This window comes from Perna viridis, chromosome 4 (genome assembly GCF_037379345.1).
Source record: "Perna viridis isolate PV_CMFRI_1.1 ecotype Kerala chromosome 4, ASM3737934v1, whole genome shotgun sequence".
NCBI classification, from domain to species: domain Eukaryota; kingdom Metazoa; phylum Mollusca; class Bivalvia; order Mytilida; family Mytilidae; genus Perna; species Perna viridis.
This window is the reverse complement of record NC_142448.1, coordinates 45902563-45929400: the sequence shown is the minus strand read 5'-3', so window position 1 is coordinate 45929400 and position 26838 is coordinate 45902563. Positions and strand designations below refer to the sequence as shown.

The 26838-nt window shown below is 33.2% G+C and overlaps 1 protein-coding gene across 3 annotated transcripts; it reads right to left on the bottom strand.

Moving 5' to 3' along the window:
• Window positions 1-686: 686 nt before the first annotated feature.
• Window positions 687-22957, bottom strand: LOC148620274 (RYamide receptor-like). Of its 3 annotated transcripts, XM_088581039.1 has the most exons (4): window positions 21851-22957; window positions 3623-4009; window positions 2894-2951; window positions 687-1475 (listed from the first exon to the last, which is right to left on the bottom strand). In XM_088581039.1, coding segments are annotated over exons 1-4 (1149 nt in total). In that variant the 5' UTR covers window positions 22553-22957; the 3' UTR covers window positions 687-1473. The 3 variants fall into 3 exon arrangements, with proteins under 3 accessions (XP_088437165.1, XP_088437164.1, XP_088437166.1); XM_088581038.1 differs by lacking the exon at window positions 687-1475 and having other exon boundaries at window positions 2267-2951; XM_088581040.1 differs by lacking the exon at window positions 687-1475 and having other exon boundaries at window positions 2816-4009.
• Between the last annotated feature and the right edge of the window lie 3881 nt (window positions 22958-26838).

Genomic DNA, 26838 nt, shown 5'->3' with positions numbered 1-26838 from the left:
TTTTTGTGGCTCAACCTCGAACATTCTTAATTGCGTAAAACTATATTTCAGTATTATATTTAAAGGCTAAGAATCCTCTCTTCATGAGAAATATGTTGTCACTGCGGACAAAGTTTCCAACAATAGGTAAAGTGTATGACCACGAATACTTAATTATTTTCAACAAGGTATCGACATTCCAATCCGAAATGTTTCTTTATTCTTATGAATCGGAGTTCCTTCAAAATCTTGTGAAAGACAAAAAAAGGTTAAAGAGGCTTGACGCTATAACTTCACATATCGATATATTGACGATGTTCTCTCCATTAATAATTCTAAATTAGACAAATGGCTTCCGTTTATTTATCCACTAGAACTACAAATTAAAGAGACTACTAACACAGCTTCCTCCGCGAAATTTTTAGACTTTAAGCTCGAATTTGACGACAGTAGTCATCTCAGTACAAACATATATGACAAACGCGATTATTTTTATTTTAAAATTATAAATTTTCCATTCATGTGCAGTAATATACCAGCTAACCCTGCATATGGTGTAGTTAAGGTATGTCAGGGCTAGAAGCGACTATTCGGACAACTTAAGACCATGGTTATTAGAAAATACGTCTCATATGCTGCCTAAAAAGTTTATTTCTAATATTGAATAAATATTATGTTTCTGACAAACAGATTATAGATGATGGATTTTTAATAATGTCTACAAATCAATAGTTTTTACTTGTATATCATAAGTATTAAATATTAGCGCTATTATTTACTATGGCTTAACCCACTTTTCATTTTGAAATGCCTGTACCAAGTCAGGATCATTGCGGTGGTTTTCCAACTTTCCGGTTTTCGCCCTTATATGTCATTTGTTATACGGACTTTCCTTTCAGACTGTTCTTTTTTTGTTACTACTGCCTAGATTTTATCAGTTCGGTAATTTTGTTATTACCCTTCCGTCACTTATTTTCCACAAGGCGGACTCCATATTAGGATATAGTCATCACTATTAGAGACAAAATCTTGAAGCAAGTTTGTGTTGGATTCCGTTTTACCAAGTAATAAAACAGAAGCACAGCTATTTGAAATTGTATTATAAACTGAAAAATGTAGTATTTCATGTTGGAAAAAATATCAATCTGAAGTACTAGTAAAACATACATACAAAACTTAAGTCTGGACGAAGCTGAACATAAAAAAAACGTGATTATATTGATATTAAATCTGTGATTTTTCCAATTATTTAAATGGTGTTCATCTAAAAAGACAAATTGGCAAAACGGTATTTGGTCAGTTTCATATGCTCAAGATTAGATGATATTGAAGTGTCCTCGCAAATGATAATGTGTTTTAGTGGATCTTTCTGCGATTTTAGTCTACTGCAATGTCCAACAATTCAAGTGACATAATTTCACTTGTTTCGTTTTTGTCTGTATTCATGATCAGAAATCGCTTTGAAATATCTCATTCAACCAAAACTATGCATATTTCTGAAAAGGAAAAAATCATGACTGATTCACTTTGTCTATAGAAACAGAACTTTACTAAAAGTGCTGAGAAGAACAAATATGAAATTTCATATTTTTCATCATCAGGCTCCCATTTCAAAGGAAATATTATCTTTAGTTCACTTTGAAACTGCAATTTCATAATAAATTCATCCTTATTGTAATTGGTTGTTTGTTTGCGATTACTGTACAGTTATGGAAATTTCTAACGCCTTAATTGATATTGGGTGAAAAAATGGAAGGACCCCAGTCTTCAATTCTATACCTGCTTACAACACACAATAGCCAGTTTGAACATTTATTAGTCATACGCGCCTCTGAGAACTGATCAAAAAGAAAGGAACATCGTTTAGTTAGATCAGTTTCTGTTGTATCGAAAAAGTATTATCATTAAACAATCCTAGTCTCGAGAATTTTGATACATCGCATCTACCAAAAAGAACTTGAGATAAAGGATACTACAGACACTATGAAGTCAGCCTCATATCTTGACCTACACTTAGAGATCGATGGTAAAGGAAAACTACTGACCAAACGATACGATAAATCCATCTGCACCATGAAAACTAATTTGTTCAAACTAATTAAACATCACTACACTGCAAATTTTAACTTTCGAAGTGACGCATCGTCTTTTATGATATGTTGGTCGTTATGTTTGAAACAGTCGATTGACGGAAACAGACATACAATAATCAAACTTCTGACTTAAATAATAGAAATTCGTGAAACTAGAGTTTTTCAAAATAACGTTTGTAAATCATTTTCGTTTTAAAGCAGACAAATATTTTTATTGGCAAGTGTAATTTGTTTATTACATTCAAGTTTTTCTCTAAATTTACAATGGTGTATTTGGCCAGTACAAAAACGCAATCAATCGATTAAAACCTTATTTTTATTCTAAATGTGCTTTTAATTGTATCTATCGGATACCTGAGACACAGTTAAACGTTAGTTTTTTACAGTGGGTCGTCTACTATACAATAAAAACAAAGGCTGAATTCTCCTTTTACTGATTGGATAGTCAGTAGAAACGACTCTAGAATTGCTGTTGTATTTAACGATTTAAAGCTATTCAGAGCTCTTTCCCACCTCAATATATTGAATTTGTTATTCGAAAACGAACAAATGCATGTCAGTAAGGAAACATTTACAAATGTATGTTCTTTAGTGAAAACATCTTTTATTAGCTTCAACATATTACAAAATGGATAAGACACTAGTAAAACGTACTTATGAATTCTTCTCCGCTTAATAGGAAGTATACTATGATATTGCATGTTTTCATAACAAATTTAATAATTTAAAACTGCATTTATCAAGCGAGCGGAGATGTTGCCGTTTGCATTTTCTGAAAAATGGTTTCTTGAAATAAAAGACGCATTCCTTTATATACTTACAAATGGTTATCATTATTGCAGATACCCTCAGTACGTTTGTAAAGGTTTGGCAGATTAGCTGAAAATGTAGGAAAAAGGAGCAAATATTTTGTTAACGATCCTTTGCTTGTTCAATTCACGATCAAGCCACAGTACTTGACATGTATTATTGATCTGCTAACGATCATCCCTTTCCTTTAACATTGTGGCAGGGTATATATACCAAAATATTTATATAAATAAAGTAAGAGACGTTTATATAAAGTGAACATACAACTGATGTACATTAAAGGAATAATGGAGGAGAACATAATTGACTTTCTATGTCCTTTCATGACGTTATTCAGTAGAGGGTAATTATAAGAATTAAAGACTTTTAATGAAACAAAAAGATATGTTTCGTACAAATCTGTTATATTTTCAGCAGTTTAATCTGACATTTCAATACCACAATCGTGTGTGTGAGTGTGTTTCGCATTTGATGTGATTTAAATCAACCTGCGACCATGCTGCATGATGCGCCGACATTGATATTCTGATGGTTTTATAAAAGATATAATGTTTAGCCGTGTCAATTTGACTACTTACATGCATTGCCATAGTCAGATATTTCTCGGTTTACTGAAAAATAGTTATAGTCATAAAAAAGAATTGTCTTACTAGTTGTAGTAATGAACAAACGTTCATTTATTACGTAAGGATTTATGTATCACTGTGAATGCTTTTTGGTTGTTTATCGTATTCACCCACCAACAGGTTTCCAAAATTAGCACCACCAGATCCATGATTGAAATAAAAATCAACTTTTGAAGATTTAGGTTCAATTCTCATTATAATATCCTGGTTTTTGTCTGTCTTTTTTAAACTTTCGTTTAGATCACATTTCTTGGACCGTCGTTTTGAACATTTTCGTACTGCCAGTTGAAGTCCAGCTCTAAATTTTGGACTCAGCCAAATGTAAATCATCGGATTATAACAGCTATTACTCATTGCAAGCCAGTGGCTAAATACCCAAATACTCGGCATGAAGGTTTTATCGTATATTGTATGGTCGTGATCTCCGACTAAAGTTATCACATGAAATGGAAGCCAACACATTGCATAGAATACAACTACCGTCGCCATCATCTTTATAAGCTGAAAAAGTAAAATCTAAATTTAGTTCCTTTCTTAACAAAGTACGTGTTTAAATAAAGAATCGTTTAACGAAAATGGAAATGCTTCCAGTTATTTGTCATCACTATGATAAATATTTCATTGCTTGATATGAAATAATTGAAAATCAAATAAACTTTTTGTTATCGCTTTATTTTGTGTCGGTTTTGGTGTCATAAAAAGATACAAAACATACAATCTGAGAAAGCACAGACAAATCATGTAAACACACATCCTAATTATTTATGTTTATGTTCTTGACAAAATACAAATGTTGTCATTGAAATACGTGTATATAGGCATTATTTGAATTTTTTTTACTCATAGATTGAAAAAAAGTAAACCAAGAATTATATATATGCCCGAAAGGCAGGTTTTTAAATAAAAATATTGATTTCGGTTGCTGCTGAAATATAAATTAAATTTTGCACTTCCGTGAAGAAAAATCTTATCCAACATCAAATACCTCCAGGATAAAAATGGTTGGAGCCTAAACGAGGAAAGATGAAGTAATGTTCTTGTTAAATGAGGGTTTCTCAACATGACGTAGTTATGTGGATGATTAAGATGTACGTGTAATATTAACCATATAATGGGCAAGACGCATTAGACGTGGAAACCGATCAAGTCTCGATAGTAACTAATTCAAAACCTCATCGGTGGTGCCATGGTGGCATGCTCGCCTGGAGTGCACGAGGTCTTGGGTTCCCCGACCAAGTTATACCAAAGACTCAAAGAGTCACTGTTTTTGTTGCCAAGCGTTAAGCATGAAAATGCAGGAGACACAGTGACGACTGACAGGCTGAAAGTTATGATAATGTGTCCATGACATGCCTAACTTCGTGCTGATGCTTCCGTAAATGTCGGGTCAAACTAGTACAAAGCAGGTTTGTTCGATTGAGCGTTCCTGTCCTGAAATATATGAATTATCTGCCTAGGACGTAAAGTTACAATCAAATAGAGTTTGATCGATAATTGTTCGATTACGAAATCTAATTCATCGATTACCATTCAATTTGAGATCAATAACTGTTCGACGACCAGTTTGATCGATTCGTTATGTGGAATATATATATAAAGGTCTGAAAAATTCCCAACGACGTTAGAACTGTCAAATTTGCGATATATATATATATATATATATATATACATCGTCTCAGAATGTGACGACTCTATTCGCTACACTGCTCCATCGGATCAAATTGATACAGGGAAGATAACGTAAACTTATAGAAGGGTCTGTAGTATAGATTTGTTGTGCCATGCATCAGTAATTTGACCCTCTATCTATTTTTCATATAGCCTAGCTGGCCGAGTGGTCTAGGGCGTTGGACTTTGTGCAGGCGGTGTTGCTATAGATGTCACAGCGGTACGAGTTCGAGTCCCGCGGACGGAACGACAAAAAAATTGCTTCGAAAATTTGACAGGTCTTACATCGTTGGGAATTTCTCAGACCCTTCTATAAGTTTACGTTATCATACCTGATATAAACTTTCATTAAATTTTGTCCAGTTCTTTCATGGGAGAAGATTTTTGAAAGTAATAAAATAAAAACAAACCAAAAAAAAAAAAAAAACCATACAAAAGGCATTAAGTCCAGACATATGACGAAAATATGACCACATACAGATCTCATCATGATGAACACTTTCATCTACGTCAGAATTTGGCTTAACCAAAGGGTTTTGGAGATAAATGCGAAAAAAAACTGCTGTCTGGCCCCTATGTTATATTTTAGTAACGACGGCCATGTTTGGCTAAACCTAACGGTTAAGAACATATATTCGACAAACTTCTTTGTGACCAATTTGTTCTATTTTTACGAAAAACAGTTATGTTTGTAGACGGATGAAAAAACTACACATCCTTTCAAGGAAGAATACCATAAAGATTTGGTTTTTGATTTGGATGCAGTAGGGTCAGAGGAAAATATTTTTAAAGTAATAACATTAAGAATCGAAAAAAAATGCCGAAATAGGGCAACAACTCTAACATTACTTAACAGATTTATACGAAAATTTGATCACAGATACATGTGTGGATTTTATTATGCTAAACACTTCTACATCGTATCGAATTTGGCTGAACGTTACGGTTTTGAGACAATGTATGTAAAAAAAACTGTTAGTCTGACCCCTTTGTTCTATTTTAGTAGCAAAGGTCATGTTATCGACGGATCAAAAATACCCAATTAACAATGAAATTGCCAGTCATTATGTTGTAGGTTTACAAAGAAACAGAAAAATCGCTGCAAAACGCCCCACCAAAATGACCGTTTACCTTAGGATGGCTATATACTCGTAGAACAAAAATTCACGCACGGAAATTCTTGTATGACGGCTTTTTCATTGTAGTTCTGTTTAGAAGAAAATCTCAACTATAGTAAAAACTCGTTACGGTAAAATAAAAAAAAAATACCAGATCAATAAGTAATAATTCTAAGTGCCAGCTCGTCTGACAGCTCCAGTTGAGCTAACTCTCGTAGAACTGTTCTTGTCTTAGTTCTGCTGGAATTAAAAGAGCTAGCTACAAACCAATTCTATGAAACTTTTAGATCTGTCATATAGCCGGCTCTTATAACTTGCTAATGAATAACACACTAACTCATTTTTGAATGATGTTTCATTGAATGACGAGTAAAAAAGGTATTTAATTAAACAATTAAATAAAGTAGTACAATTACGTTTGTACTAGTAAATAACGGAGCAATTTTTACTTCTTCATATAGCACCTATTATATATGTAATTCAAGACCGCTTATATTTCAGTTTGATGATTCCCTTAACACATATAATGAGATTCTGCATGAACAAGTTGAAGGAACATTTGCACCAGATATATTGAACTGCATACACAATGAGAACAAAACTAGATTATCTGTACATGTCAGAGAGAGGTATATGTTTAACTTTATTATTGTTTTCTCTATGCGCAAGATTAAATATGAACGCAGTCTTGCAACATTAATTTGACTTGTACTCAGATGAAGTGATTCGAATGCCTTTTGCTTTAATATCCGGAGTAATTACCAGAAAAAATTCGAATAATCAAGATATTTCCTCATATTGTATCTAAAGGTTAATACGTGAATTGATTACAATATCGGTCTTAAATTATTGCATTTAAATCAGGAGGATATTGAACAATTGATGTTCAAAATAAAAATAATCTTTTTTTTTCTCATTTAAAGCCTATTGTAATACTTCAACGTTAAGTTCCATCCTCAGGTAAACAGATTTAAACTAAATTATTTTGTTACTCGTGAAGATCTTACAAAATTTTAAAAGCGGAGTATATTAGGATACTTCAGAGACGATATTTTATATGAACACTAATGAGTGCCGTAGTTGGTTCCTACTTATCAAACTGCGATAATGTTTTACTTGTTCCAGTTGAATTTTAGAGCTTTGTGGAGCGCAGCATGAAACGATTGCAATATGTTGAACAATGTGTTTACTTGTTTTCAAATTGACACATTTAAACATGGACACTACAACAGATTAAGACATATATTGCACGAAATTTAATATTCAACCAGTGAAAAGAAGTTCTGCTTTAAGGGTGCTCTTTAAACACATTTGCCTTCCGTCCCTATAAGTCGAAAATCTTAATATATGAAATCTGATTGAAAAATTCATAACAAAAATCTAAAAAAGAATCAAAATCATATATTGACATAAAAAAAGTTGATGTTTTGGGATGTTGCCAAATTTGACCTCTTATAACTTAAAAAAATCATTAGAGCTACCTGAAATATAATTGAAAAACGCAGACAGCGATTTTTGAAACAATTTTCTGAAAAAAAAACATTAAGATAGGACCAAACGTTATTTTTTGGGCATGGCCCGTTCTGGTTCCTATAACAGTAAGAGATATCTGATTAAAAATGCAAGCAGGGGTTTGCGTTTAAAATATAAAAAACTAAAAAAAACTTATTCGGAACGGTTTCCGTCTTTATGCACGCCTTTTGATCAATAAAAAAGGAATCGAGGTTTACATTTTTCCTCTTTCGTCTACTCCGAACTTGACTTTTTATGAGAAACTCGGCGGGTGTTTCCAGAAAAGCAGAGGACGCTTACCCTACCGGTACACATGGTCCATGCCCTTAGTTTTAGTGGAGTCCGGGGTTCTCATTTACATTTGTTACTTTGTATGTTTTATTTTGGTTATTTTATGTTCTTTGTTGTGTGTGTCCGTTTCCCATGTCTGGTCTTTGTCCTTGGATTACATTCTGTTGATTTCTGCTAGAATCTTGTTTCCCTTGATTACTCTTTCATTATTATTTCATTATTATTAACTCTTAAAAAGAGATTTCAGAAAAGTCTGACAATGTGCATTGCACCAAGACGAAAAATACAAAATTTGTATGTATCAACGAGAAAATAGTGCAATCCTATGTGAAGAAGTTTTTTTATTAATTCTAATGTTTTGTTACATATAAATTAGTGATTTCAGTGTTGTGTTGGGAAAGTGAAATATGAATGAACAGAAAGCTTGTTTAGGAGCAGCTTAAATTATTAAATATTCAAATGATGTAAATTATCCTTCGATGGTTTCCAAACTGTAACATTGCACGAGTTTTATACAATGTATCAATACTAATGTTTAAATCTAAACATTGACTAGCTCCATATTTGTTATCTAACTGTCCTCGTCACAAGCAAACTGAAGATGATGTATCCTTTAAGAGAATCTGCTTGATAGTATAAAAACAACTGAATTAATTTGTTCAAACAGTGGACCAAACATGAGGGAGGCAATACATACAAAATATCGATCTTAAATTAATATTGAAAATTTTGCTATGCTGTATATAATGTACGTATTTCAGGGACTAACTTCTCACCAGCATCCTTAGAACATAATACATATTAAGATAAAGATAATAATTTAATTGTTTATAGACAGAAAGTACTAAAAAACCATAAACATTGAAATAGCCAATTCTAGTGACCATAATTTTTACCGTGTGTTATACAAGGAATAGAACCTACTTGCTTTAGGAGTTTCGATTTATTTGCTACTGCAAATTTCGACAAATAAATTCAGGTTGGACATTTTTGGCGTCCATGGAAACCAAATTCGTTCATTATGGATGCGCTTCCAAAAACTTAACAATTTTCTGGAACACCATCCGAACATCCGTGCGTAACAACACATCGGCATTATTCGTGTAACCCAGCTTCGTTATTAATTCCAAACGTTAAATTTGACTGCCATGACAATTCGAGGATAAAGACAAAAAGACCCAAAGACCGTACATAATGAAGGGTAATGACAATATTTCGGATTATTAAACCCTAGGCAAGAATACTAAAAGAAAAGAAAAGTCCATATAACAAATGGCTATATTATAAACCACCGCAAAGGCCTTGTCTTGGTAAAATTATTTCAAGCGGAAATGATGGGTTACACCATGTTTTATAGTGCGCTTCTATTACGGTTAATTATTTCCGGTATTTCACAATATGAATAGCATCATAAAATTGACACTGGTCCTAAATTGTAAGATCAGTGGTTTAAACAATACAAAAGATCCCAAGAGTGTAAAACATCTACCCAAGACATTCAGTTTTACGCAGCTTTACAGGCGCGTCATCGTGTGTCAAGACTTCCATAATCTTGGTACAATTAACGTTTCCGATGACAAGACTGGAACCACGTTTTTTCCGATGCGTCCCATTTCTGCTTAGACCTCAGTGACAGCCAAAGTCGATTTGGCTGTCACGAAAGGCTAATGTTAAGCCGCTCTTTTTAGTCGATCAACATCGATCAATTGGTGGAGGGAGTGTAATTTTGGCATTTCTGCAATCGGACAGAGAACAAACATAAATTTAGTTATGAATTCAATCTTGTAGCAACATAACCTTGTTCCATGGACAGAAGCCTAATTATAAGAAGTCTAGCGCAGTAAAAAATTTCAGCGTTTTGAAATAATCTTTTTTGGTGTATCTTTAAGATGATTTGGAATCGCCTTTCTCAAAGTATGAGGAATCTCTACCAAGTACTTCAGTTGCGGTCACTGCGGGAAGGAAGGCTTGCTATGTTTGAACATATTTTAATTAGTTGATATACTGTTCTTATTCAATTTATGTACGGCATGCAGTACCAACAAAATTATTGGTACGACCATAGCCTTATAATTGTCGTAACTTGTGCTACGCCCCTGGCTTTTAAGAATTTGCACTGAAATTTATTTGTCATATTTACATGTATATGTGTCGCAGTCCTCCACATGTCAGTCATGTTGAAAAAAAACATTTTAGTCAAAAATGTTAGACCCTAATGGAAATTAAAAGTGCTCGCACTCATACAGTTTGCAAAAATATGTCAATTTTTGAGAGTTTTGACAGAAATGTATACGTTGCAGTCACCAGTATAGTACTTATATGACAATTTTTACAATAATTCAAGGTCATTATTTAAATAAAAATGCTCGCACTCATATCTTTTGTAAGAAAATGTAATACTTATAGAATTTTAAATAAAATATTTGTGACGCAGTTACCCACATGAAATATATATATTTTTTTCATTTTACTCAATGATTTTAGACCCTTACAGAATCACAACTGCTCGCACTAATGCATTTTGGAATTTTTTTTAAATTTGGACAGAAATATACGTGTCGCAGTCACCAGTATGATACTAATATTGACACTTTTAACATTTTATACCATAATGTTAATTAAAATCAAAAGTATTCACATTCACAAATTACTTTAATCTTGAACTTGAAAAATTAACAATTCAAACATCTTAAAGTTTCTACACTTTGAACTGGATCATAGACCTGTTATAACATTAATCTAATTAAATAAATTTAATTACAGTTCCATGAGAGAATGTATAAAATTATACATGTAAACAATGATTTTGAACAGTAAGTGATTGAGCCATGAGCGCCGGGTGTTGGAAATGAACCACGAGTAATTGGGGTGATGATCATCAAAACTTGAATAGTGAACGCTGTATCGTGAAATTTAAATGATTCATTGCACATTTAAAAAAATTAAAATGGTCCAAATTACACCACACACAAAAGATTTACTCTTTAGACAGTATTTTTTTTCTATTTTAAACATCAATAAAATTCTGGATCCTTAAGATTGCCTTTACCTTTGCGTTTGCGGTTAATTTTTTTATAATTGATTATGAGAAACAAATGGTCTCAGACCTTGTGATACAAATCCATACATCTGTGCTTTTCAGGTCTTAATACCACTTCTCTGTAAATTCAAGTCTGCTTCATGTATATACTAATTGATCCAAGCAAATTCGAGATTTCTACGGTTTTACTCGAACATTTTCACTGACTCCAGTGAGGTTCCCTTTCTGTGTGAAAACGATGATCATTGTATAATATCCATGAAACCTTGCATTTTATCACAATTTTGAATAGGTTTTTGGTACTTAAGGATACATGGAATTCTTTCGAGTAAGATGAATGTCCTTATGTTAGGGTGTCCTTTTGCGAGTTGTACAGAAAGTTACTCTCAGCTCACTGTATCATTGTCCTTTCTTATAAGAGTTAAACGTTTCCACATATAGAGATAGATATGTAATGAATAATATTCAAGTACATAGCCTAGTGCAGACTTATTTACATAAAAACTTCTTATTATGTCCGCATTAAATGTTCGTATTGACAATTGTATAGCGCAAACAAATACAAAAAAAAAAAAAAACAATCTAGAATATATATTGCAAATTTCGTTACGCTGTGCTGTACACATGTTTCAAGGACTAACCTCTCATCAACAGCACTGAAACTAAATACTAAGAAGTTCAAAATGTTATGATATTTTTATCATGGTATAGTATTTATTTTTTTTTATTGTTCTTCTTCCTGTTATTTGCTTGGTCTTTTTCTTTTTAGCTTTCCCCGTGCGTCTGTCTTACAATGTGGATCATGTGTACATGATTAATCTGTTTCAATTGTCGTTTTTGTACCTATGATGTTGATCTTGTCTGCATCTGCTCTTTCTCCAACTATCTAATTTTTAACTTTCTTTGGTAAGTCAAATTCTGGAAGGATGTTCCTGAGACATCCATGTTAGATGTCTAGTAATGTTTCTTTTCTTTGATTAATATTCCACGTTTTACTACCATAAAAATAAACATTTGACAAATAACATATGACTTGACCAGCTTCATATCAGATTTTTTTTTCTCTTAGAAATTGGTTGCTGTTCCAGACTTTATGTATCTTGTTGTACGCAACTCATGCAAGGACAGTTTTTTAATAACAAATGTCTATCAGACCATTGCTTTTTTAATACACTTTTTAACACATTGCTATCTTTGCTAACGAAATTTATTCCTTATTGGTTGCACAATTAAAGGCGCATATGATTGGTTTTACAAAACTGATTTTCATACCTATTTCCCTGTTAATTTATTTCGAAATTTCTGATTTTCTCGCATTATATCGGTTTTTGCAGCTATAAAGTAGAGCTATGTCATCAGTAATATCAATATCTTCTTATTTTGTTGTATTGGTATGTAGATTTTGTTTTTTTAATTGTTATTATTGTTCCTTTTTTCTCCGGTTTTCATAACATAAAAGTTTTGCGACATATCTTTGCGATACTAAGAATACAATTTAAGCAACTAAAGGGCCCTTAGTGATTGAACCTGCTAAGCAGTTTTTTCTTAGTTATCGCCCCCGAAATAAAATTCTTATTTTGTAAAAAATCTCATGAAACGCTATAGTAACACATATACACGAGCCAAAAGCTGCATTTTGTTCAAAAACATTCTGCAGTCTTCCCGGCAATGTTTCCTAAAAATATGAGGATTCCTTGGTTACGCTATTTTGCGATTTAAATGAAGTTGTCGGTAGGTAACCAAAACTTTGTGATTCGAACATGGTTTGAGACCACTCATGGGCCTAAATGAATGACGAGGAAACCCACACACACAAGTATACTCAGCATTTTCAAAAGAGTTCTTGGTACACCGTAACGATCCACGAGTTCATAATGACGACCATAAAACTTCTGTAGTGATGACTTCAATTTTGTAGCAGCATAACAGTTCCAGAAGCCTATCAATTAGAATTCTAGCGCGATACAAAAAGTCTGCGTAGTCTCAGCAAGCTCTGGCATAACGTATGAGTTGTCATATAATCACTCCATTCGCAGGTGCCGAAGGGATGTTGCCACAGATGAAAGGAAAGTTCACAATTCTGAATGAAAAGTCATCACGTTTGTCGTAAAGTTTGGTCAATAGTTTACCATCGGTTTGAAAGGTTCTTATACTTTTGATGTTGTCATTGCATCCGTAAAGTGTTGCAGTACTTAGTCTGTGTATCCAGTACTCCTCTCGTTCCTTACGATAGTTTTTACTTAGAACTGGACTGTTCCTCGGATGATATTTTTTTTTCTAAAATACGAACATTCATAGAGAGGATTTAATGATCATGTTGATTAAAATTGTTGATATACTGTCGGGAATTTGGTGGTATTTATTCCCGAACGTTGACCGCACATTCTTTTGTTTAATCGTTCTGTGTTTCACCGACATATATTAGACCGCATAAGTTGCATTCTAATCCATATATTAAGTTTGTTGATTTGCAACTTAAGTCATCGTGACTTCTTGTATGGAAGGTTTTGTTTGTAGGGAACTATAGAAGTAAGAATCGGTTACAAGAATGTTGCATGTTTTGCGATTTTTAATACCACATTTTGATATAGTACAATGTAGTTCGTCATCGTTGTAGTAAAATATATCCTTTAAAGTGATGTAACATGGTTTGAGACAACAACCCAACCGGCACGAAAAATGTCAGCTCAAGGCCACTCATGGGCCTTAATGAACGACGAGGAAGCCCTCACACAGCTCACAAGTATACTCAGCATTTTCAAAATTGAAAAAGTTCTTGGTAAAAAACTAAATGTTTAATGCTACTTCAACAGCAAAGGCCATTCTTTAAAGTTGGTTTTAATAATAATAAAAAAAAAACCCACTTAGCAACTAGATATAGTTCCCTTCAGGATCGCAAGGATTTTATTTTAAACCGAAAGTGGTTTGTCTCCCCTTGTGTGCAGAAGGTGTGAATAAGAATTATATGATATTTATAAAATGGTATTGACGTTTTTTTTCCTAACGACAAGTTTATTTCTTACATGCGCCTCGCAAGTATATGTAATTGCGTTCATGAAGTTATAATTGTTATCTTCATCAGGTACTAAAGTAACAAGTGGGTACTTGGGTCGGAAAAGTTCTTTCCTCTTTTCGAGAACAGTATTGTTGTTTATCTTTTTATCAAGTCAGGTTCGAAGAGAAACATGAACTTTCTTTCGTATCACTTCCATTAAAAACTTTGCATTTCCTGGTGTAAAACGGTATCTTTATCACTTCAATGGGCATGTTTGGAGGAAGTTGACTATACATTAGTTTCATCATCTTTTGGTTCTCTATATAATACGATGAATGTGATCTTCCGTCCATTTTGTTTATTCCAAAACTCCACAAGAATCCATATGAATAAATATTCTGTTTTCTATGCTCAGTAGAAATCCCGATTAAGTAACTAACACCTAGCTACAAATACGTTATACTTGGCAGAGATTATTTCTAAAAAAAACGACTCTAAATCATATGTTATCAGATTCTGGAATATTCAATCGACAACAGGTACGATGTGGTTTACTTTTTTTCAATAGACGGATGGTATAACTGTAGGAAAAAATTGCGCCCTGCTACTCCCTGGCCTGCTCCTTCAAATTTATGAGGCTGACTTTAGCTGATCTCATCCAAGAAAAGGAACAACGTTTTACCATTCTCATCACTACAAAAGTGTTGTGGTCGTCATCGTGAACTGGTGGGTCGTTAATGTGCATCCACCTGACCAAGAAAACCGATTTGTTCACCGCGTCATAGCTTTTCTCTTTCTCCTAACCAGACGTTACATTTTTTGAACAACTCGGGTGATTTCTAGATAAGTAAAGGACATTTACCCTTTTGGTGCACCATGCTGTCAATTTTTTGAATGGAAGAGTAATCAAGGGAATCAAGGTTATAGCGGTAATAAAACAAATGTAATTCAGGGACAAAGACCAGACATGGAAAACAGACATACACAACAAAGAACATAAAGTAACTAAAATCATACATACAAAGTAACAAAAGTAAATTAGCAACCCGGACTCCACTAAAAACTTGGAGCATGGACCAGGTGCACCGGTCGGGTAAATGTCCTCTGCTTTTCTAGAAACGCCCGCCAATTTACTCATAAAAAGTCAAGTCCGGGGTAGACAAACTAGGAAAGGAATACTATGACCCGTTCGATAAATCAGTTTTCATGGTGCAGATGGCTACACCATAACGATCCACGAGTTAATGATGACGACCATAAAACTTCTGTAGTGATGACTTCAATTTTGTAGCAACATAACTCTGTTCCAGAAGCCTATTTGTTAGAGTTCTAGCGCGATACAAAAAGTCTGCGTAGTTTTGGCATGCTCTCGCATAACGGGAAGGAATGTTGCCACAGATGAAAGGAAAGATGACAATTCTGCATTCTGTCGTAAAGTTTGGTCAATAGTTTTCCTTTACCATCGATTTCTAAGTGTAGGTCAAGATATGAGGCTGACTTCACAGTATCTGTAGTATCCTTTATCTCAAGTTTTTTGGGTAGATGCGATGTATCAAATCCTCGAAATTAGGATTGTTTAAAGTTAATACGTCATCTATATGGCGGAAACTGAGATTGAAGGATCTAGCCAAAGATATTTGTTTCCATTGGAATGCCGACCGTTTGTTGAAAAACACGTCCACCACACTGGACAAATATGTTCTCGATAAAAAATTCCAGCATTTTGTAAACATCTTCCTCTGTATATTTGGAAGATGATATGGAATTATTTCTTACGAAGTATGAGGAATCTCTACCAAAACATATATTTGTATCTAGGTGTACCATCTTTTTTGGAAAAACAACGATGTATAATGTTTTAAGTCGGAATTTTAAATGAGTATGGGGAACAGAAGTATACAGTGTTGAAAACTCATAGGTTTTAATGCTATTATATTCAGATAATAGTCTTGAACTAATTGTCTTCAAAAGATCTTTCGAATTTTTCAGGATCCACATTGAATTAATACCATTACGGGAATAACAAGTGTTGTGGTAGGACTGCAGACCCTCTTTGACAGTTGTGAGTATAGAAGTTAAAAGTTTTGGAAGATGTTTGGTGGTACATTTTGCAGATCCAGCTATGAAACGTTGTTTGTATGGATTCTTGTGGAGTTCAGGAATCCAGTACATCGACGGTAAATCACAACCATCGTCCTTGGTAAAGAGACCAAAAGAGGATAGCCCAGATTCATGGTTTTCCACAATCTCTTCTTTGGAGAATGTGGTAGCAGTATAGGTCTTATCACTGCTATTATTTTCTACGTTTACCTCTGATAATAAACATTGGGTGTAAAACATTTTGCAGACAAAAACAATGTTGTTTTGGGCTTTGTCTGCTGGTACGACAACATATTTGTCATGTATAATAGACAATGTTTTTGCTACATCGGGGTCTTTGAAAACTGATGTAGCCTTGGCACTCATTGACCTACTTAAAACTTTCATTTGTTTCAAAATTAAAGACCTCACGGCTTTTAACCACTCTGACAGAGAATCAATGTCTTCTTGTTCTCGTTTTTTTCCATTTTCTTGCATAGTCCTCGACGTCATCCATAAGAACTTTAAAGTTATAATTCCAATTTATGGAGCGCGGTTCGCGGTACTTGGGATTTTAGAAAGGATATTAGGAAACTAGGATGTTCATTTACTTTTACGAAAATAATTGAGCATTTGCATGTTATATGTATATTGATTATTTCATGATCTTTTTTTTGTGTTTGTGTATTTTCCTTTTCTTTGTGTAATCAGTAGCCATGGATTAAGTGTTTTAATTACCTTTCGACTTCTTGTTACCTTGATTTTTCTTCTTTGCAGGTTATAAGACATTGGAATGGCGGAAACCTCTTTAATGCCATTAAGCCGATTTTGTTTTGTTTTGTTTTGTTTTGTTTTTTTTCGATTTGTTTTGTTTTGTTTTTGTTTTATTTATTGTTATTGGTTTTGTTTTTGTTTTATTTATTGTTATTGGTTTTGTTTTTCATTTTGGAGGCAATACATGTACGAGCCATGGTAAATCAAATCATTCATTTTCACGTACTTTTTACTTATCTACTATTTAGCTTCCTTTGAAAAATGAAATTATACTCCCTCTACCTGCAATGTATTTGGTTTTTTTTATGTTCAAAGACGACAGTAGCCAGTATATATTCGAAATCGAGCAAAACAAACCAATAAGCGTAAATTATTTTTTATCGTTTAAGATGTGATCTATGTGCAAAAAAAATCAATTCATCATACATGGGTCGGCGGACAGGGTTAAGGTAGACAGGGAGAGATGGGACAGATGAAAAGAGACAGAGGGAAAGGAGAAATGGGAGGGAGACGAATTTAGTAAAAAGTTTAAACGGCGGTCATTTTGGAATGGCAGCCATGTTGGACTTTTTAATATGACGTTCCACAATTACAAATATGGCCCTATTTTTGTGCCAAGTTTTGTTTTATTATATTCAGCGGTTTTAGAGAAGTTGTGCTGACAAAACCGAGTTTAGACGAAAGAAGAATTATAAAAAAAAAAGATGTAAAAACAATAAGTAGACTGAATACATTATAAGATTTATTTTTTTTTTACAAATTTGGGAAGGGGCAAGAGGATGAAGTTATAAGCAAGGGAAGCCTTATCAATATATTATGTCATTTTTCATAATTTCGATGATGTCCTAGGTCCAAGTAGATTTGGGAAACTTGTCTGTGCGCCAAGTTGCTCCCATATATCACATTTTAAAAGTAATTCACGTTAACTATGGTTTTAAGTACGTGATAGTTATTGCCTATACAAGCCAGCATCGTGAGCTTCAACATTCTTGAGTTCTAAAATTAACCATTACGAGCAGCTTCAATATCCTTTTTATTTTTAATATTTTGTTCATAATTTGTATAGATTCCGGAAATATAACAGTTGTCCACTGATGTCGGGAATATTTTACCCATAACCTGTGACGTAAACAAATACAAATCAAATTGATAGAAGTTTAATTATTCATTAGATGGCTTTTGGTGGATGACAGTCACATTGGCTATCATTCCACATCTCCTATGTTGATATAACTGACTACATAAATATTCGAAAAAGATAATGATTACCTTTTCTATCTTCGAAAAGCTATGGTTTGACTTGAATAACAGCGAACACGTAGTGTGTTCAACAGCAAGTTGTATGTATACAATATCTTGATAGTTTTAAGACCCGTGTTAAATGTCTTATTCGAAAGGCTTACCCTGTTACTTAAAAATAGAACACGGGTCTTAGCCAATTAGAGAGCAGCTTGAAATATAGTGCGGTTCTAACAGGAAGTTGTTATATTTAGAAAAAAAAGTACGTGAACTAGAGCATATACTCATTGATAAAAAGATACGATATAGTAGGAGGCAGAGTATCAAGGTAATTAAAACCTAGTTTATAGTGAATAATAGTCATTTTGCTTTGCAACGATATATCATTTGTCATAAGTAAAGGAAATTGAAAGATTGCACAGTGTATTTTTCTGAGAGCGTCATTATTTGCAGATAGCCACCTTCTTCTACTTTGGCATTGCTAGTCCACCCCTGTTTGATAGTATAGTCGACCCCTGTTTGATAGTATTTCCCCACATAGACAGAAATAAGCGCCTGTGCCTCGGTTGCAGAAAGGAGAATTTCTTCTTTAAAAATTTGAAAAATTAAAAAAAAAAAAATCTTTAAAAGACATTCGTACTAGGGGGCACTAAAATATTTGGTTAGATATCACTAGAAAAAAAGAACAATTACACTTTCAAGAATGTTGGCGCAAAGCGAGAGGCTACGAAAAAAGTAATGGTCAAATTTTCAACCAATTTGACTATAATTTTAGAATCCCATCGGTCAAATTCCGGACAGAAGCCATCGTGTCGTCTCAGAATGTGACGATTCTATTCGCTACACTGCTCCATCGGATCAAATTGATACAGCGAAGATAATATAAACTTATAGAAAGAGTAATCAAGAGAACCAAGTTTATAGCGGTAATCAAAAGAATGTACTCCAGGGACATGACATGGAAAACAGACATACACAACATTGAACATAAAGTAACTAAAATTATACATACAAAGTAGCAAAAGCAAATGAGCAACTTGGACTCTAGTAAAAACTGGGAGCATAGAAGGGTCTGAAAAATTCCCAACTATGTTAGAACAGTCAAATTTGCGATGCCAATTTTTTGTCGTTCCGTCTGCGGGACTCGAACTCGTACCGCTGTAACATCTATGGCAACACCGCCTGACCTAAGTTCAGCGCTCTAGACCATTCGGCCAGCTAGTATATATAGAGTGCATTCTCCTTTTAATCTGCATAAAGTCTTAACTTTATCAAACATCATCTCCGAATCTAAACATTAGGTATAATCCACGAGGTATGATCTATCATAAATAAAGCCCTAATTTTGCTGTACTTCCAGATATCTTTAATTAATCGTAAGGAACTATACAAATGTACATGACGAAGGTACAGTATAGAACCTCATAGTATCCTCAGAAAAGATCCCCTTTAAAATTGCAGAGGAGTGTCTTTCTTTGAGGATACTACTGCATTCTTGTAGTAGCTGTATCACATTTGTTCTTTTGTGATGATTATAATTTAAACAAAGATCTTTACAACAGATTTACTCATATAATGCAAACAATAAAAAAAGTCAGTGAGGTTCTGTAGATGTAAAAAAAAACAACACTTATATCTTGTTAAATAACAAAATGCGACGAGCTGTAAAATAAACCCAAAAAAAACAAGACAATGAACAATTTAATTAAACCGAGCTTTCCATACATATTTTTTCATGTCAAAATAGCAACAAAGGATGAGAAACAAGACGAAGGGGGAGAAAGGAGATCATGAGTGGGAGGAATGAGAAAGGTACCTCCTGTCCACCCCTCATGTATAAAACATGAGAGCTGTAGTTTTGAATTCGAGTAAGGTTTTATGTTCTTATATGAATCCCTGTAGATATGATATTCGCCCATTGAAGACAGCGTGGTTAATGGGAAACAGCTAGTTATGATGTTGAATGATACAATCAAACTGTTTTATTATATTTTTGTGTTCCGGGGATGATACTATTAATTTTGTTGCAATGGGATATTATCCATATACCTAGTATCACGACTATTGACAGAAATCATGCGGTAGCACGAACAGTAACCATGTATGCTGTCATAGGTGTACGTTGTACAAGGACATGCATTGTAAGAACAATTAAAGCGTCTTATAATGGGATACAATTAGTATTATGCATTTCTAACACACCGCTTGAGCGCTGTGGTATTTTGACAAGACACTATAGTCGGCGTCACATACATAACATACTGTTAAAATTTGAATAAAAATATTTTCTACGACTTTATTGACACCTACCGTCGTTTAAATTGTCTTAAATGACTTGCTCATTCGTTTAGCCTAACGGCTTCTCCCTAAACATTGAATCGTTAAATTCCGGTCAGATTTTAATTCTAGGTACCAATATTTACATTGTAAAAATTCGGCCATGTTTACAGTGATCGGGTTGCTAGGAGATGTTGTTTACGTTTAAATGGTTTGTCCAAAAACCGAAGAACCCAGAATGCACTTCGGCGTTATTTCGGATATCTCGGATTTATTTTACGCGAACAACGTACAATACCGAGAAGTTGATCAAGCAGACGATTGTCACCGGAGTTGGACGGAAACTTACGAACTTCGTTTGTAAACAAATCGTCCCGTAAAAACCAACATGGCGGATATTAGTATGGGATTTTCCCGTAAGGATTTGTTACGCATGATTTAAGCTAATAAGCGACTTGTTTTTGAGAAGCTGTTTGGCTAAACGAATGAGCAAGTCATTTAAGACAATTTAAACGACGGTTGGTGTCAATAAAGTCGTAGAAAATATTTTTATTCAAATTTTAACAGTATGTTATTTATGTGACGCCGAGTATAGGGACAATCAATATTGTTTGTTTAGGAAAAAATAGGTTTTTTTTTTTTTTTTTTTTTGTGCCATACTGATCATTAATAGATCATTTGACAGCTTCATGGTAATTGATTATTTATGAAACTTACTCTATTGGTATTTGTATTTTTCTTCCATCAAAATGGGCTAACATCAAAATCCAGCAATTGTTTCCTACATTCATATTTACATTTGAAGGCATTTACAGTGCTTAAATATATACTCCCTCAAAGAGGAAATGCAACGTCGACTTTTTTTTACAAACCTTTTTATTTCGTAAAGGCACATAAATACATAAACCGCTCTACAAAGTATTGGAAAGTTCAAATTCAACAAACCATGAATGTATGGAACCAAAATTTATTTGAAACACACCACTAACACTGCAAACAAATCTGAATTGTTTTCACGTGCTAATAGTAATTTTTAACGGGCAGTAACTATGAGTGACAAAGAATACCACACGCTCGAGAAAAAAAAACATGCCAAGTTAGGGCTCTGTTTGAAGCAAATAGTGGACAGAACAGAAACTAACACTTACACTGATTTAATTTACAATTTTGTTAAACTATGCTACATTTCAATATGTTTTCGATAAGTAAAATTTTTATTTGTGTATTAATTTACTATCATTATAATTTAAAAAAGTAAATTTCATATAGTGAATGTTGCATTCCTTTTTGAGGGAAGATATAAAACCCAGTATTAGAAGATAAACACTATGTTTATTTTGTCTCCGTACCTTTTGCTTTGCTGAGGCCATCTGTAATCGTCGTTTATTTTCATCAGTTCCGTGTAAGGCCTTTTTCCAAATATTATATCCAATTCTACTGTAACAAAATATTAAAACAGCCAATGGTCCGAAGAAATGAAGAATCATTATACCGGTACTATAAGCGTACATTAACGTCGGATTATCCCACTGTTCTAAACACTGACCACTTGTGTTAGAATAATAATGGACTTTTGATTTGAGCAGAGTAGGAACAGGTATTGTGAATGATAAAATCCAAATAACAAATATAACACTTAAAGTTTTCCTTGTGGTAATCCTCGGTTTAAATGGATGAACAATGACAACATACCGATCTAAACTCATAGCAACTAACGTGTATGCACTTAAAAACACAGCAACTACTTGTAAATAGCTCACTAACGGACACATAGTTTCACCAAATGGCCAATAATTAAGAAGCAAATTTGCTACAAATGTAAACGGGATACAAAATATTGCCATTATGATATCACTCATCGCTAAATTCACCAGGAAATAGTTTGGAATGGTCCTCATGCGTTTATAAGCATACACTAGGTAACATACAATACTGTTCCCTCCAATAGCAATAATGATAATAATTGAATAAAGAAATATGAATATTGTTTGCAGAAAAGACGAAATCTTCTGTTCTGAAATGTTTGTTCCATTTATATAACTGTTGTTCATCGTTGAATATATATTCCCATATCATCCATTTCTCAACTTTCAATTGCACACAAATTACGTTTTCACTTTTATACTAGGATAAAACCACATTTGTGATTTTAGTAGTCATTCATCAATCCAACAATATGTTCAATCAATGTAAATTCAAAATCAGATATGGTTTGCCATCAGCTTTTATAGTAAAACACCTCATACAATACACACTATTGACCAACTGTTAACGATGTTATTTCGATGTTTTCATATAAAGACGTCCATCTAATGAGAAAATCAAATAAAGCGACAATATATTTGACCAAGCTTGATTACCCAATAGACATTTTACGTCTATATAATCGATTGGTACTAAATATTCAATAGAACCAAAAAAAATGTTTATTGAACAAGCAACGTTTCGAATATGTATAAACGTTAGGCAAAAAAGTCTAATTGAAAGCGAAACAGATATATTTTACTTCTTGGAATGAAAGTGACATTGGTGCTTGGAGTAAGCTACTTGTTATCTAATTTGTACAGAAAGAACATTTAACGAACTACGTCATTAATTTGTGTTCTTGTAGACGCAATAAATGTGGAATATCATAACATTGACAATAAAAAGTTGCTTTACATTTCCTACTCTCGTATTTTATCCTGGTTATTACATGGAAAAGTAATTATGAAGACTTAATTTCTTTCGATTAGTTCAAACAGCAGCAAATATATTTAGGTATCTATTTCCTGTTATTAATATCCTATAGGCAAGTAGGATTGTCAAACAGAACGCTTCATAAAGAAAACGAGTCATATAAAGCCCAAGCATCAATTACAGAAACTTAACGATCAATGAAAATATTAATTGAATACACCAGTTTGTAATATCTCAACAAGCATCTACCATGTCTCTTCTGTTCAAACATATTACAACGAAAGATCAATCAATTTAATGTCCCTTTTTCATTACATGTCTGATCTTTTATCAGATGCAATTATTAATAAATTCTGCCAAGGATGAACTATATCATTTCTGTGAAATTTATGCTTCAGGTTGTAGTTACAATAGTATAATAAGTAGACAGTAACAATATCTTTACGATGAGTTACAATGTACTGTGTGCATCGGGAAAACGAAAATTTAACGGCTATAATTAACAGATAAATATCGGAATTTTGTATGCATTTTTATGTTTAGTTTCGAATGATTTTTATCAATTCAAATGTTCAATATGTTCAATAAAATTCAGTTGTGTAGACACATAAGAAAATACAAAATTGAAGATCAGGGGTATAATTGATATCAGAAACTCCAAAATATTTAAACATTGGTTCGACAAAGTCAATAAAGAATGATACAGACACAGATCGATTGTGTACAACAAGCCTAAAGTAAAAGAACAACCCAGACAGAAACTAAAATTTTGAAAATTTGACCGGATACAAGGTTATTAACAGTTTTTTAGTTAAATTAGAAGTTTTCGTCATTATTGAAATCTACATCTTATCGAAAAGTATAATAGAATAAATCGAGAGAAAAAACTAATACAAACGAAACTGACAAATGAAAAGATAACCTTAGACTTAGGAGTTCAAAGAATTAGTTTATAACTTGTCATTTGTTGAACTATCGTTTCAGGGCTATTACCAGTTTTTGATACATTGTCAAAAGCAATAAACAGGGAAAATGGATCCATGATTAAATAGCCAATATATATGATACAACTGGTTGATAATATCTGCTATGGAGATGCTTGCAAGATGTAATAAATGCTTCTTTCACATTTTTTCCCAAGAAACATGTGTCGTAAAATTTATCACTAAATTCATCTATCAAAACTCAAACATAAAATTTGCAGAAAAAGAGAAGGTGCTACTCTTAATACACAATACTAGTAATTGCTTTTCAAACAGTATTATCAAAAGGCAAGTCTAAGAGAGTGCTTTGTGTCTCCATTACCTTTTCGATTACTGAAACTACCATAAAACTTTGAAAAAATTTTAGCCTCACGTTCAAGACTTATATGGCATAATAAATATATTTTCAAATCTGAAAAAAAAGTGTCAAGAAATGTCGCACATCTGTTGTTAGAAACTTCGAAAGTTTATAAGGCCTCAGCATAATTTATTTATTCGACAATCCTATGTGTTTCTTCTATTGAATAATACGTAATAATCAATGAACCACAAAACAGCGAAAAGGTCATGAAAGATTTGAATTAAGAATTCTCATACGTTATGCCGAAACTACGCAGACTTTTTGTATCGTGCTAGAATTCTAACAAATAGGCTTCCGGAGCAGGGTTATGTTGTTGGTCGTCATCGTGATCGTACGTTGTATCCAGCTGCGCCATGAAAACTGATTTGTTCAACATGTCATAGTTCTCTTCACTCTTTTGTCTACCATGGACTTGACTTTTTATGAGCAACTCGGCGGGTGTTTCCAGAAAAGCAGAGGATGCTTACCCTACCGGTGCACCTGGTCCATGCTCCCAGTTTTTAGTGGAGTCCGAGTTGCTCATTGATTTTATTGCTTTGTATGTATGATTTTAGTTACTTTATGTTCTTTGTTGTGTATGTCTGTTTTCCATGTCTGGTCTTTGTCCATGGATTACATTCTTTTTCTATAACCTTCTTTTCGCTATAACCTTGGTTACCTTGATTACTTTTTTTTTAAATTGAACGTCTCATGTGGAATTTTCAAAAATGATCTCAACATTTTCTATTTGGTTTCTCCTTTTGCATCATGTGTTAAACTGTCTACATCATTTTTACTTCATTTTAATATCTATTATTTAGTGACCCTAACATCTTTTTACAAGATGGATACATTTTGGGTAAAAAAAAAAGGTTCCAATAAAGAATTTGAAAATCTTCATTGTCACAAAATTTCATACTATTGATTCCACAAAAAATCTTTTAAATTTTCAGTTTATTTAAATCATTTATTTGAAAGGTATATGCATCAGAATTTTAGATTCCAAAGAAATAAGCCTATGTGTTGCGTTACTTTTGTTGCTGAGAATGTTTTCAGAATATCTATTTTCAAAATGCTGACATACCCTAAATACACCACTATAGTGGTATCATGCAGGTCTGTAGGGCGCCGTATCGTCCCAATCACCACTCAAAGATTTTATAGAGTTTTTTTAATTTAATCAAACCCTAGATTCCTTAATGACTTTTTTGTTATTGAGTCTTTTTAAATTCATTCGTATGCATCTTTGATTAAAAGTACTTCTATCAATAAAAATTGTGTGAAATATTACATTTTGCCAGTAAAGTTAATTTATCCACTAATTGTGGAATTTAGATTTACCCCATAATGTAGCCGTAATATAATTGTATAATTATATTAAATTATTGTCTTCTAAAGATACATGTAATTGCTTTCCTACAATAGAAATGTTTGTATTTGCCAATTGCTCCTTCTAATTTCTCTCTGACAGAAAAGAATAAATCAACCAAATGAGTTTCTAACGCCATGTGTTTATAATGGTTCATCTAGAGGGTTCGTCAGTTGGAGTAGATTTTATTTTTTATTTCCATTATTACCAGAGGTAGAATCAACAGTTTGTTTCTAGACGTTGTTTTGATAACTTGTAATGTTGTCATCGATAGGAGAAAGAAGTATATGTTGACAATGTAGATATAAAGATTCCACCAGAGTTCTGGGTTGAACTCATGTGCTCTGGAAGGATTCTTACAAGGCAGCGACCATGCTGACTGATTGAAGGTTTTACCCAGTAAGCGGATGAAACTCTACGAAACCTTTTGTTCGTTAGCCATGATTCTGGAAACGGATAATTATATTCCATAAGATTCACTATGTCTTAATGACGATTGTTGAACTTTTGTAGTCTAGATTATAGTGAGGTCAGGATTTGCCTGCTCGCCTAAATAATATATGGTATTATTATTCTAAATTATTTTAATACACGTAAAAGATGTGGTTGCAGTAAACCTGCCAGATCTATCATGCAGCTTTTAATCATTTTTAGCTTCATCAACCTCCTTACTAATAACTGACATACACGTATCCATGTACTTTGGTTTTTACTTGCATACAGTACAAACTGTACTTGTTATTTACGCCAAAAGTTCAATTTAAAGTATTTTGTTTGACACTTGGTACAAACAAAGATGCTGCATTTAGTACACATTAGATTTTTTGGGAGACAGTTTCTTCTGCCTACCTACATGTACATGTCTATGTCATGAGGAAACAGTATTATGAGGCCAGGATTTGCCTGCATATGTAGTTATTAATTTTGTGTTGTACATGTATGTTTATTTTATTTTTTATGTACCAA

Coding starts and splice junctions, on each gene's coding strand:
- LOC148620274 (XM_088581038.1), bottom strand. CDS start 22,552: ATGAACAACAGTTATATAAATGGAACAAACATTTCAGAACAGAAGATT. Junction 4,010..21,850: donor TGGCCTCAGCAAAGCAAAAG/GTACGGAGACAA, acceptor TTACTTTTTCAG/CTTATAAAGATGATGGCGAC. Junction 2,952..3,622: donor CTAATTTTGGAAACCTGTTG/GTGGGTGAATAC, acceptor CTACATTTTCAG/CTAATCTGCCAAACCTTTAC.